The sequence below is a fragment of the Panthera onca genome, chromosome C1, assembly GCF_046562875.1.
Source record: "Panthera onca isolate mPanOnc1 chromosome C1, mPanOnc1 haplotype 2, whole genome shotgun sequence".
NCBI lineage: Eukaryota > Metazoa > Chordata > Mammalia > Carnivora > Felidae > Panthera > Panthera onca.
In genome coordinates, this window is record NC_138346.1 from 70,642,577 (window position 1) to 70,657,229 (window position 14,653).

At 36.0% G+C, this 14,653-nt stretch overlaps 1 protein-coding gene across 8 annotated transcripts in view; it reads right to left on the reverse strand.

Moving 5' to 3' along the window:
* The window catches only part of SLC4A10 (solute carrier family 4 member 10), a 317,997-nt gene that overhangs the window by 150,176 nt on the left and 153,168 nt on the right, over positions 1–14,653 (reverse strand). For all 8 annotated transcript variants that reach the window (XM_060621101.1, XM_060621094.2, XM_060621093.2 and 5 more), the window contains one exon: positions 13,529–13,675. Coding sequence is in view for 7 of the 8 variants with exons in the window: in XM_060621094.2 (XP_060477077.1) it covers positions 13,529–13,675 (147 nt within the window). In the remaining variant the exon portion in view is untranslated. The remainder of the gene's footprint in view (positions 1–13,528; positions 13,676–14,653) is intronic.

Below are 14,653 nucleotides of genomic sequence, written 5' to 3' on the forward strand. Positions count from 1 at the left end.
TCTTAAAATACAGCGCAGGGGCACCTGGGTGGCTCAGTTAAGCGTCCAACTTTGGTTCATGTCATGATCTCACAGTTCAAGCCCTGCATCGGGCTCTGTGCTGACAGCTCAAGTCTGGAGACTGCTTTGGATTCTGTGCCTCCCTCTCTCTCTGTCCCTCCCCAACTTGCTCACATGCACACGCTCTCTCTCTCAAAAATATAATCATTAAAAAAAATTTTTAGGTGCGCCTTGGTGGCTCAGAAGGTTAATGGTCCAACTTGGGCCAGGTCATGATCTCACAGTTCATGAGTTCGAGCCCCGCATCAAGCTCTGTGCTGACAGCTCAGAACCTCAAGCCTGCTTCAGATTCTGTCTCTCTCTTTCTGTCTGTCTGTCTCTCTCTCTTTCTCTCCCCTCCCCCACTCACCCTCTGTCTCTCTCTCTCTGTCTCTCAAAAAATAAGTAAACATTAATAAAAATTTTAAAAATAATCAGTGCAAATAATGAAGCAGGTTGAAAACCGGTGCATTCATGTTCATGAATAGGAGGATTCAATATTGTCAAGATGTCAGTTCTTGCCAACATGATCGATACATTCAATGCAATCCCAATTGAAATCCCAGAAAGCTATTTTATGGACATCATCAAACTGATTCTAAAGTTTATATGAAGAGGCAAATGATATTAGCCAACATAATATTGAAAAATAAGAATAGTTGGAGGATTGACGCTACCTGACTTCCATGCTTACAAGGAAGCGACAGTAATCCAGACAGTGTGATATTGGCAAAAGAATAGACAAATAGATCATTGGAAAAGAATAGAGAGCCCAGAGATAAACCCCCATATATATAGTCAACTAATCTTTGACAAAAAAGCAAAGGCAATATAATGGAGCAAAGATAGCCTCTTCAACAAATGGTTGCTAGCACAACTGGATATCGCATGCAAAAACATGAATCTAGACATAGACCTTATGTCCTTCATAAAAATTAACCAAAAATGGATCATATTCCTAAATGTAAAACACAAATCTGTAAAATTCCTAGAAGATAACACAGGAGAAAACCTAGATGACGTCTGGTATGATGGTGCCTTTTTAAGATACAACACCAAAGACTATCCGTGAAATAAAGAATTGATAAGCTGGAATTCGTTAAAATTAAAAATTTCCAGCTTTGTAGGAGAGGCTAAAGTCTGGGATTGTGATGGCTCCCGCTTTGGTTTTTTTCTTCAACATTACTTTGGCTATTTGGGGTCTTTTATGGTTCCACACAAATTTTAGAATTGTTCGTTCTAGCTTTGAGAAGAATGCTGGTGCAATATTGATTGGGATTGCACTGAATGTGTAGACTGCTCGGGTAGTGTTGACATTTTAACAATATTTATTCTTCCAATCCATGAGCATGGAATGTTTTTCCATTTCTTTATATCTTCTTCAATTTCCTTCATAAGCTTTCCATAGTTTTCAGCATACAGATCTTTTACATCTTTGGTTAGGTTTATTCCTAGGTATTTTATGGTTCTTGGTGCATTTGTAAATGGGATAAGTTTCTTTATTTCTCTTTCTGTTGCTTCATTATTGGTGTATAAAAATGCAACCGATTTCTGTACACAGATTTTGTACCCTGCGACTTTGCTGAATTCATGTATCAGTTTTAGCAGACTTTTTGTGGAGTCTGCTGGGTTTTCCATGTAGAGTATCATGCCCTCTGTGAAAAGTGAAACTTTGACTTCATCTTTGCCAATTTTGATGCCTTTGATTTCATTTTGTTGTCTGATTCCTGATGCTAGGACTTCCAACACTGTGTTAAACAACAGCGGTGAGAGTGGACATCCCTGTCGTGTTCCTGATCTCAGAGGGAAAGCTCTCAGGTTTTCCTCATTGAAGATGATATTAGCTGTGGGCTTTTCATAAATGGTTTTTATGATATTTAAGTATGTTCCTTCTATCCCGACTTTCTTGAGGGTTTTTATTAAGAAAGGATACTGTATTTTGTCTTTTTCTGCATTGATTGACAGGATTATATGGTTCTTATCCTTTCTTTTATTAATGTGATATATAACATTGATTTGCAAATATTGAACCAGCCCTGCAGCCCAGGAATGAATCTCACTTGATCATGGTGAATAATTCAGTAAGTTTTGATGCTTAAGTCATAAGTATTCAGGAATACAATATGCTATTTTGCCAACTTCCTTCTTCCAGAGTAGCTTACTGGGGAGACGACCATCTCTTTCCTTCATCTCTTTTTATGTGATTTAACCAGGGGATTCTTCAGTGTGTACTTGAAGAAAATGTGTATTCTATTTTTCTTGGATGGAATGTTTTATATATATCTTTTAGAACCAAGTATTCTGAAGTATGCTTCAAGTAAAAAAATGTCCTTGTTGAAAAAAAAGAAAAAAATGAATTAAATAAATAAAAATTAAGTTAAAAATTTCCAAAAAAAAATTTAAAAATTAAATTAAATTAAAATTTTCTGCTCTATGAAAGATAATGTCAAGAGGAAAACAAGACAAGCTGCAGATTATGAGAAAATATTTGCAAAAGACACATCTGATAAAGGGCTGTGATCCAAACTACACAAAGAACATTTAAAATTAAACAAAAAAAAAATAAACAGCCCACTTTTTAAAATGGGCCAAAGACAGAAGACATGAACAGATATTTCTCCAAAGAAGACATCCAGATGGCCAACAGACACATGAAAAGATGTTCAACATCACTCATCATCAGGAAAATGCCAATTAAAACTATAATGAGATATCACTTCACACCTGTCAGAATGGCTAAACTAAAACACACGAGAAACAACAGGTGTTGGTGAGGATGTGGTGGAAAAAAAGAACCCTCTTACACTGTTGGTGGGAATGCAAACTGGTGCAGACACTCTGCACCTTTGGAGGGTCCTCAGAAAGTTAAAAATAGAACAACCCTATGATCCAGCAATCACACTACTAGGTATTTACTCAAAACACACAAAAAACACTAATTCAAAGGGATACATGAGCCCCTATGTTCATAGCAGCATTGTTTACAATAGCCAATTTATGGGAGAAGCTCAAGTATCAAACAACAGATGAATAAAGAAAAAGTGATGTCTCTACAATGGAATATTATTCATCGATAAAAAGGAATGAAGTCTTGCCATTTGCAATGACATGGATAAAGCTTGAAAGTATAGTGTCTAGCAAATAAGTCAGAGAAAGACAAATCCCATATGATTTCAGTCATATGTGGAATTTAAGAAACAAAACAAATGGGCAAAGGCCAAAGAGAGAGAGAGAGAGAGAGACCAAGAAACAGACTCTTAACTATGGAAAACAAACTGATGTCTCCCAGAGGGGAGGCAGGTAGAGAGATGGGTGAAATAGGGGATGGGGATTAAGGAGGGTACTTGTGATGAGCACTGGGTGATGTACGGAATTGTTAAAATACTGTATCATACACTTGAAACTAATTTAACACTGTATGTTAACTTTATCGGAATTTATTTATTTTGTTTTGTTTTGTTTAATATGAAATTTATTGTTAAATTGGATTCCATACAACACCCAGTGCTCATCCCAACAGGTGCCCTCCTCAATACCCATCACCCACCCTCCCCTCCCTCCCACCCCCCATCAACCCTCAGTTTGTTCTCAGTTTTTAAGAGTCTCTTATGTTTTGGCTCCCTCCCCCTCTAACCTTTTTTTTCCTTCCCCTCCCCCATGGTCTTCTGTTAAGTTTCTCAGGATCCACATAAGAGTGAAAACATATGGTATCTGTCTTTCTCTGTATGACTTATTTCACTTAACATAACACTCTCCAGTTCCATCCACGTTGCTACAAAAGGCCATATTTCATTCTTTCTCATTGCCATGTAATATTCCATTGTGTATATAAACCACAATTTCTTTATCCATTCATCAGTTGATGGACATTTAGGCTCTTTCCATAATTTGGCTATTGTTGAAAGTGCTGCTGTAAACATTGGGGTACAAGTGCCCCTATGCATGAAACTTAATTTAAAAAGAATATAAATGAATGAATGAATGAATGAATAAACAAATAAACATACGCAAAGACCTTAACATAAGCCTCACCAAATAAGATAAACAGATAGCAAATAAGCAGACACAAAGACTCTCCACATCATATGTCATCAGGGAAATGCAAACTAAAACAAGATACCATTATGCATCTATTAAAATGGCCAAAACACTGAATGGTGCTTGGGACCAACACCAAATGTTGGCAACAATGTGGAGCAATCAGAACTCTCACACATTGCTGGTGGGAATGCAGAATGGTGCTGCCACATAGAAGACAGTTTGGTGGTTTCTTAGAAAACGAAACATATTTTTACCATATTATCCAGCAATCACACTCCTTAGAATTCACTCAAAGGAAGTGGAAACACGTCCACACAAAAACCTGTACACAGATGTTTTTGGCAGCTTTGTTCATTAAGTGCCCAAGATGTTCCTCAGTAGGTGAATGGATAAACTGTGGTACATCCAGACAATGAAATATGATTCAGTGCTAAAAAGAAATAATCTATCAAGATATTAAAAGACATGAAGGAAATGCAAATGTATATGATTAAATGAAAGATGCCCAGGAGTGCCTAGGTGGCTCAGCCAGCTGGGTGTCCAGCTTCAGCTCAGATCATGATCTCACGGTCTGTGAGTTCAAGCCCTGTATCAGGCTCAGTGCCATCAGCTCAGAGCCTGGAGCCTGCTTAGGGTTCTGTGTCTCCCTCTCTCTCTGACCCTCCCCTGCTCATGCTGTCTGTCTTTCTCTCTCAAAAATAAATAAACATTAAAAACATTTTTTAATAGTAAAATAAATGAAAGAAGCCCATCTGAAAAGACTACATTAGTATCTAATTCCACCTACATGACATTCTGGAAAAAGCAAAAACTATGGAGAGAATAAAATATTCAATGGTTGGCAGAGGATAGGAGGGGGAATGAATAGGTTGAGCACAGAGGATTTTTAGGGCATTAAAAATACTCTGCATGATATTATAATGATGGATATATGTCATTATGTATTTGTCCAAACCCACAGAATTTACAACACCAAGAGTGAGCCCTAAAGTAAACTATTGGACTTAGGGCGATTATGATATGTTTGTGTAGGCCCATCCTTGGTAAAAAAAAAAAAAAAAAAAAAAAAAAAAAAAATATATATATATATATATATATATATATACACACACACACACACACACCATTCTTTCTTGTGGGTGATGTTGTTAGTGAGGGAGGCTATACATGTGTAGGGGTAAGGGATATATGGAAAATCTCTATAATTTCCTTTCCATTTTGTTCTAAACCTAAGACTACTCTAAAAAATAAAGTCTTAAAAACTAGGGCACCTCAGTTTTTAAATGTTATTGTTCACACCAGTCTGCAGCCTATATCTTATGCATGATTATATGTATTCAAGAAGAAGGAGAAAAAAGAAATTACGTTTATATAGCATATTTGCTTCAGGCATTATTTCTTTTTTACAATGTTAATAATGTGAGGTTTGGTTTTGTTACCAAATATTTTAGGAAGTTTGTCAAACTAAATTTTACAGCAAAATGAACAATAATTGAGTCAATAGCCAAGTCTGGTGCTTCACTACCTCTTCAAAGGAAGATGCCAATTTCCTGGATGGAACATGAATATTTATTTTGAAATGAGACTGATGAATTCCTATAAATATCAAATGTACTTAAGAAAATCAACAGTGTAATATATACATTTCCAATCCAGTGTATCTTAAAAAAGAACCTGGTACTGCCTTTTTCTTAAAAGTGTACTATCTGGGTGATAGTTTCTAACATCTACTAAACCAAATCTTATCAATATCAAATGAAATACTTCTAATCTGCCTGTTATCTTAGTGGCTAGTTGTTCTGGACCAAAAAAAAAAAAAATCAGTACTTTGAATAGCCATTAAAAAAACAGCATAAATTGCAATTTTAGAGTTACACTAAGAAATCAATTAAGTCTTTCTGTTAGACCCACCCAGTGTGAGCAGATATTTTGTATTGCATGACACCTGTTCTAACTACTCACTCACTTGTCAGCAATCACATCCCAGAGTAGACATGCCTCAACATTGGTACTATGTTCCTCTTGTTTTTGAATCATTTTTGTCTCATCACTGTTTTCAATGACTTTTTACAGTTTACTCTGCATCAGTAACCTGGGGATCTATAGTATCATGCATCCAGCCCCAAAACTCAATTGTTGTTCACATGAACTGTACATTTAAGCCTTATTACTCTTTCCCCTCATAAAGCATCAGGATCACTCACCACACACTTTAAAACACTAGTCATTAAAAAAAACCATGAGGACAGTTATGAATAAAGAGAATTTGAAAGTCTGAGGTTGGGTACCAAGTATTTAAAAGACTTCTCTAAGACACAATGGTAACAGCAATAGTATAGAAAATGATGATTTATTAAAGTAAGATCATCTACTCAAGGACAAGAAGTATTTTATTTGGGTTCAAAATAACCTATAACTTCCTGTAGCCGGTTTTTCATTCTTTAAAGTATAAGTGATTGTATAGGTATTAGGGAATTCTCACAAAAGTCTTTTCATGATTATCCTACCAACATATTTTTAACACCTTAAAGAGGGGCTCAGGTTATGTTTCAATATGGCAAATGTTCAAGTGTTTTAAGGACTATTCTTTTAGTCTATGTACCTTACAATTGCATGACATAAATCATGTAAATTACAGTACTATAAAAATCAGAAAGATGTTTCTAGGCATAAATATTTGTCTTATGTTGATAGATAGTTTATTTTTAAGATGGTAACTGAGGACATAGAGCATTATGATACAAACTGTAGCCAAGAATATGGTGGATCAAAATAAGGGCCTATTTCTATATTTACTAAAATATATAATGGATATAAATAATAGCATAGATGAAGTTGCGCTAAGGAATAATGGTCTTAGTAGTGTTTCTGGAATCTGCAAGACAGATCAAAAGACACCATTAGAACAGTGAAAAGGAAAGCCATAAATGTGAGAAGGTACTTGAAGTATGTAAAAGCACCACAGGACTTATATTGCTAATATATAAAGAAACTCTACAAATCAATAGGAAAAAAAATCCAGTAAAAAAATTCTCAATTAAATTTAAAATTTATTAATTTAATTTTAATTACATTTAAAAAATTTAAAGCACTAAAGTTGGATAGGCACTTCATAGAAGAGGCTATCCAAATGCCAAAGAGCATATGCAAAGTTGTTCAATCATATCAGTATTCAAGAAATGTAAATTAAAACAACATGGTATTATACACCTTACCAGAATGGCTAATGTTAAGATAATGCCAAGTGTTGACAAGAATGGAAAATGACATAAACCCTCATACTTTTCCGGTGGAAGTATAAATATGCACCCCACTTTGGAAAATTATTTGGCATTATCTACTCAAATTGAAAATACGCATACCAGGGGCACCTGGGTGGCTCAGTTGGTTAAGGGTCTGACTTCAGCTCAGGTCATGATCTCACAGCTCGTGAGTTCAAGCCCTACTTCGGGCTCTGTGCTTGACAGCTCAGAGCCTGGAGCCTTCTTTGGATTCTGTGTCTCCCTCTCTCTCTGCCCCTCCCCTGCTCACGCGCTCTCTCTCTCTCTCTCTCTCTCTCTCTCTCAAAAACAAATAAACATTAAACAAAGTTTTAAGAAAGAAAGTATACATACCCTACAGCTCAACAATAAGTTCTAGGTATGAGAAATACATGTGTGTACCAAGAGATATATAAAAATGTTCAAAGCAACAAAAGTAGCTTCAAAATGTAAATGATCCAAATGTCAATCAGTAGAATGCACAGCATATACAAGTAAACGGATACTACACAAAAATGAAAATTAATAAACTAAAACTATGGCCAAAAACATTGGTGAATCCCACAAAAACAATATTGAGCAATAGAGAAAGACAGAAACAAATATCTCCTATATGACTTCATTTATATGAAGTTCAAAAACTGCCAAAACACCCAGTATAACAAGACAAGCTCGTGATCCTTTTGAGGAGGAGAGGTAGATAGTGACTGGAGGGATCACTAAGAGAGGTTTGTGGAATGCTAGCCAAGATGGCAGTTACATACATGTTGATGATCATTCACTGAGTTGTACATTTATGTGTCCACACTTTAACACTCTTAAATATTTGTTATACATTATAATAAAATGATTTTTTAAATATTAATACTGTTATATAACAGCTAACTGAGAGTTAAATAGGAACAGAAAGTCATTACCCATCACAAAATAGCTTTCTGAAGTCATGTTTTCTATATTTGCTTTCTTATTTCCTGAAGCATATGCACAATTTACTATATAAAACTAGAAAAATCCTAGGCTTAATTCCATGGTTGTGCTAATTTCTATAGTACATTTGTGTCCCATATTTTACCCAAGCATTTTATACAGTCTATGGTTTTTAGATGTATTTCTACTGCTTATAGATTAACTAATTATAATTGATCTACCTCCTATCATCTTTCCTGTTATGTTCTTTGTTGGGAGACTAAGAAACAAATCAACATTAAAGTGTTCTGTATTTCCCTTGTTGTCTTCATTTTTTCACTGACTTCAGGTTTATGCTTCAAATTTATCATTTTTAAACAACCCATTCATGTTCCCGGTTGAAAATATAATTTCAAGGCACCCGGGTGGTTCAGCTGGTTAAACAGCTGATTTTGGCTCAGGTCATGATCTCACTGTTTGTGAGTTCAAGCCCAGTGTCGGGCTCTGTGCTGAGAGCCTGGAGCCTGTTTCGAATTCTGTGTCTCCCCCTCTCTCTCTGCTCCTCCCCAACTCACGCTCTGTCTCTGTCTCTCTCTCAAAACTAAACACTAAAAATTGAAATATATATATATATATATATATACACACATACATATATAATTTCATAGTACAAAAGGTAAATATAAGAGATTACATGAAAAATAACAAGATGCCAGATTTTAGCAGTTTTCTAATATCAGAATTGATTGTAATAGGAAGGAGAATAATCATCACATTCTTATACAAACTATCATGTTTATTACGTGCAGTAACAAAAGTAGGTTGAACTTATTTGCCAGCATCAAACGTGTTTTCTATAATCAAAGCATCACCACCACCACTACCACAAAGCTGAAAAGGTGGGTCTATCTTTGGACTCACCTAGGAATCACAATTCAATCATCAGATCTGGCAGACTAGAACGAACCATTGCAGGTCTGTGATATATGCATAATCTCTTTTGGCGACAGTAAAGGCCTGTTCACTTGTATCTGGATGCAGCACTAACACAACCGGGTCCCTAACAACACTGCCTTACACAACTAGGTCATATAATAAAGTGGGATCTGGCTGATATTCCTCATACAGTTTGGTGACAAAAATTTCTTAAGAGTGCCAAAATTCAAACATTTACCCCAAAATCTTTTTATTAAATTGATGTTTGCTCCAGAAATATGAGATAAATTATCACATGTCTCCACAGATCCATACTCCAATTTACAACCTAAACTTCCAGGTTCCTGGAAGCAGAGGGGGACCTATGCTCCCTCACATTCTCCTTTATCCTATATCACTTTGGAAACTGAATTCTGAAGAATTTTCAGGCACCTGTAAGAATGTCTTCAAAATATTTTCTTTGAAATCCTTTCAAGTAAAATAAATATTTTTTAATGTTTATTTTTATTTTTGAGAGAAAGAGACAGAGATGAAGAGAGAGTGGGAGCACGGGAGGGACAGAAAGAGAGGGAGACATAGAATCCGAAACAGGCTCCAGGCTCTGAGCTGCCAGTACAGAGCCCGATGCGGGGCTTGAACTCACGGACTGCAAGATCATGACCTGAGCTGAAGTCAGATGTTTAACTGACTGAGCCACCCTAAATATGCCCCTAAAATAAATATTCTTAATAAATATTCTCAGAAATTTTCTATGAAGCCTTCAGCATAGTAATCTCATATATGCTCACAGATATATCAAAGCAGAATATCAAAACCCAAATCAAGTGGGATGGTGTTTATAATATGGATATGACTGGGTACTTGATTATCAAGGCACCTGAACTGACTGTGGGTTAGGAATAAAGACAGATGATTGGTCCTGAAGAAGCTGAAAAAAAAAAAGTGAAATCTAGGAAGTTCTACTGCTTAGAGACCACCAGGGTGCCAAACATTTGTCCCTGATAAAACAGATCTTAGGTCTAAATGTCAACAGAGATACTCAGATGGTTGGGGGAGGAAGGAAGTAGGTGGCATCCAAAAATAGTGGCTGACACATCAGAGGGAGAATCTGGGCCACCTGACTAATTTCCAGTTTTACCAAATAAAGAGGCAGAAGCTTCTTCAGATCAATGGTTCTTGATCCTAGCTGGATATTAAATCACCTGGGATACTTTTTAAAGAATAACAGTGCCTAAGGAAATATCCAATATTAATTGAAGTCTTTGAGGGTGGGGCCCAGCATCAATATTTTTTAAAGCTCCTCAGATGATTCTACTGTATAACAGGGTTTGACAAGGAACACTCTAGAGCTTTATTTGTCAACTTGTAGTGTGTATATCAGTTTTCTAAGTATATTATTAATGTACAGATTCTGATTCGAAAGGTCTGGGGTAGGGCCTGAGATTCTGCATTTCTAACAAGCTCCCATGTGATGCTAATATCACTAGTTCATGGGCCACACTTAAAATAGCAAAATTTCTAGAACAGTGGATCTGAAGCTTGGCTGCACATTAGAATTATCTGGGGGTACTTCAACCAAATACCTACATTTAGGCCCCACCCCCAGAGATCCTGATGGGTATGGGGCTTGACCATCAATATGCTCTGAAAACTCCTAAGTGTAGTCAATGTTGAGAACAACTGTTGTGAAAAACTGACATACTGCATTAAGCCATAAGAAAAAAAAAATGATGTCAGAAGCAGGGGGAACAAGTTTATTTATGTTTATTTAGTAAGCATTTCTCAGGTGATGTGAATATATTGTCTCAAATACTAGAAGATGAAAGCTCGAAGTAACCATTAAAGTTTAGCCCAACATATATAATCCATTCTCAGAATCTAAGAGAGAATCTGTATATAAGCAGGTGGAGGATTGAATGAGAAAAATCTACCTAATTTTCACTTTATTACATTCCCAGACTCCACCTCAGAAAACAAAACAAAACAAAACAAAAAAAACACCTGAAAATGACGGGGACCCTTATATACCTCTGAGCTCACTGACTCAGAGATGACCATCCTTATATCATGCAGGTGAAGATTCCCAGAATATGTTTCCTTACACACTCCAGACAACAGTCATTCTAACTCTGGCAGAAATACAAGCTACTGGGGGAAGGTTAATGCTCTAACTATACACACTGATTGAAACAAGGAGCATACTGATGCCAGTGCCTCTCTAAGAAAAACAACTGGGAAACTATACAAATACTACAATTAATATACCGTCAAAACAATCTGAATGGCCCAAAGGAAGATCATACCTCTGAAAATTATCCACTTCAGGATCAAAAGAAAATACCCAGCAATAGCTGGGAATCATCAGTAGACTATAAATTATAAACAGAAAGCAGAACAACAAAAACTAGTTAGGAAAGGACAAGAGAAAATGTAAAGAAAATAGTACATGATAAGAAAAAATTTTAAGAAAACTAAAAATGCAACCACAAAATAAACCAATAACAGAAATAGTAAAATGCAAAACTGATATTGCAGATAATCAAATGGATAATATGAGAGACTAACTTTAAACTACAGAGGAAAATGACAAAGAGCAGATATAACTAATCCAACAGGCAGATAATTAATATTCACAAAGAAGATAACAAAGGAAGTGGAACAGAATCAGATAAAATAGGAAAATGTGCTCTAAGTGGAAAAATATCAGTATATGCACATTGGAAAGGCTTTTTAATACACCCACCATTAGGCCTGTCTTAGCAAATTTCTTAATTAAAGGGACACAGAAAAATGTCTATAAGCATTCAGGCTTAAAAGATACAATGTTAAAAAATGAAAGAAAAAAAAAAACACCCATAGAGACCATAGACTTCTCTGCAACACTTATTGAAAACATACTGAATAAAGCAATATTTATAGAATATTAAGAGCAAAATTGTTACCCCAAACGTTATATGCCACTAACTTCATATCTGAATACAAGATAATGACTAGAGTGGTATTGTGGGTTTGAGCAGGGGTCAGGGATTATCTAAAATGGGAGTCTCTCTCATGTTTAAAAGATGTTGAGAATAATCCAGTTGCAAGGAAGAGGTCAACCGGATTATAAATTGTGTACATTTCCAGGTAGGAGGAAACAGGAAATAAAACATAACTGAAAAGAAAACTCCCTTGTTATATCAAAAGAAAGTCTCAGATACAGGCACATAGGAGAGAATGGGAATGAGTTGGTTCTGATGACACATTTTCCCTGCAAAGTAGAAAGCATCCACTAAGTGATAGTGAAAAAACCGATGTTGAAGAATGATGAAAAAGTTTGAAAAATAGTCAATTTGAAAATCAAAGAAATGCAATAGAACTGGGAGGCACTGTTGAAGGTTGTTTGTGTCATGAATTTAAATAGTTACAATCTGCCCTGCTGAATGATTATGGTCAGCACAGTGTGCCCATTGTGGAGGCAGGGAGAAAGCAGGAACATGGAGGGACCACCAACATAAGTATGGTTAAGTGGGAGTAATCGTATGAATAAAATTAAAACAATAAACCTATGATATTCAGAATATTAGCAAAAGTTTTAGTAAAATTATAGGCTATGAGATCAGAGTAGAATAATAAAATAATGCAAGAAAGATGGCAGCATGGATAGAAAAAAGTAGAGCGGTCAAGGAGTTGCACAGGTAGACAAGAAGGAGAGACACATGTTCTGAAAGCATTGACAATCTCAGAGCAAAGTAATTATGGTTGAGTAGGGGAACTAGGTGCAGTGAAGGAGAGGGTCATAAGAGATGGGAAAGCCAGGATCTTGGTTATGTCATGAACACAGGCATTCATGGCACTCAGAAATTGTTAATAGTTACCGTATCACTATAGTTTGATATTCTGTATCTACTTCGAAAGGAAGAACATTCAAAATAGTAGAATGTCCATGTCTTAAGAGGGAAATTTGGACAGCATCAGCAATGGTGTATGTGGGAACTTAATAAAGGCATTCCCCTCTGGATTTTTAACTACTTACAGCAATGACTATTATTTGAATGTGTGTGTGTGTGTGTGTGTGTGTGTGTGTGTGTGTGTATACACACAATAAAGGGTTTATACAACTAAGTTTTACTACTTATGTGTATTTCCTCAATCACAAGGCTAAGCCAATTCTCAACTTCACAAAGCACAAGTTGTGTTCAATCAAGTTTTTTTTATCTCTCATTTCTCCCCCATCTGACCAAACAACATCTTTTGTAAAAGTATAAACAATTTTGTGAGTATGAGGCATTATTGCTAATTATGGATTTAGCAAGTATATTATTACCATCGTAAATTTAATAAAAAACAAGGAGTAAGAGTCTTACCAAAGGAAGGTGACTCCCTTCCATCCTCTAATCCCGAATCTCTCTCTCTGTCTCTCTTTCTGTGTTTATGACCACGATGCCTGTGACGTCGATGGCTTTTTCTTCCTCCCAGGGGCACATGAACTCCAATAAATAGTGTCCGATGACCTTCATCAGAAACAAATGCACAAATTAAACTCTGAATTATTCCAGAGTACAGAGGATAATGATTTACATATTAATGGAACTCCATTCAATTCAATCCAGCAAGTCGTTTTAGAATGTTTATGATATGTACGTCTTGGGGCTTAGCACTGTATTTTTGCATTTATACCTATTTGAGTATACCACAAATCTATCACAAACACTTATAATACTAATTATTTGGTTGTATATTTTATAATCACCTTTAATTTATTGTCTTAATCTCTCTGTGTCTATCCTCCATAGTTTATAATTATACTCGTCTCATTAAAAAAAATAAAAAAAGCAATTGTTCTATTTTCTCCCTACCTCCAACTAATGGTGTTATCTTGACAGTTCCTTTCCCTTCACAGTTAAGTATGTGAAAAAATCACTATCTAATAAAATAGATTCCACCAAGGTCCCCATTAATGCCAAATCCCATGAAATTTTTTCAGGTCTGTTATTTCTATCTGTGGCACTTGATACTTGACCACTCTCTTCTCTACGACCCCTTTCTCCTGGTACTCCTCCTCCTCTTTTGTTTTGTTCCTATTAGTTTTCTTTGCTGGTTCCTCTTCTATTCACCCACTCAATGTTGGATATCCCCAGATTCCATCTTTGACCTTATGATTTCAGCTGTTACATACATATTATGGGCTTTGAGATCTAAAATTTGATGCCAGATTGCTCTCTTGGACTGCAGGCCTATGTATCCATCCACCTATCAGACATATTACTGCGATATCCTTTTCACAGGCACATCAGACTCAACATGCCCGTGGAATTAGTCCTTTTCTTTGTCTCCCAAGGATCTACTATCATCTATCTTAGTAAGTGCGCCATCTATCTACTCATCTCAAAGCCCATCTAAGTTATCATCAGGTCCTCCTTTACATCTCTTAAATCCATTCCTTCTTCAGTATCCCTAGTGCTATTCTCTTAGTTGGACTCTGATCCTGT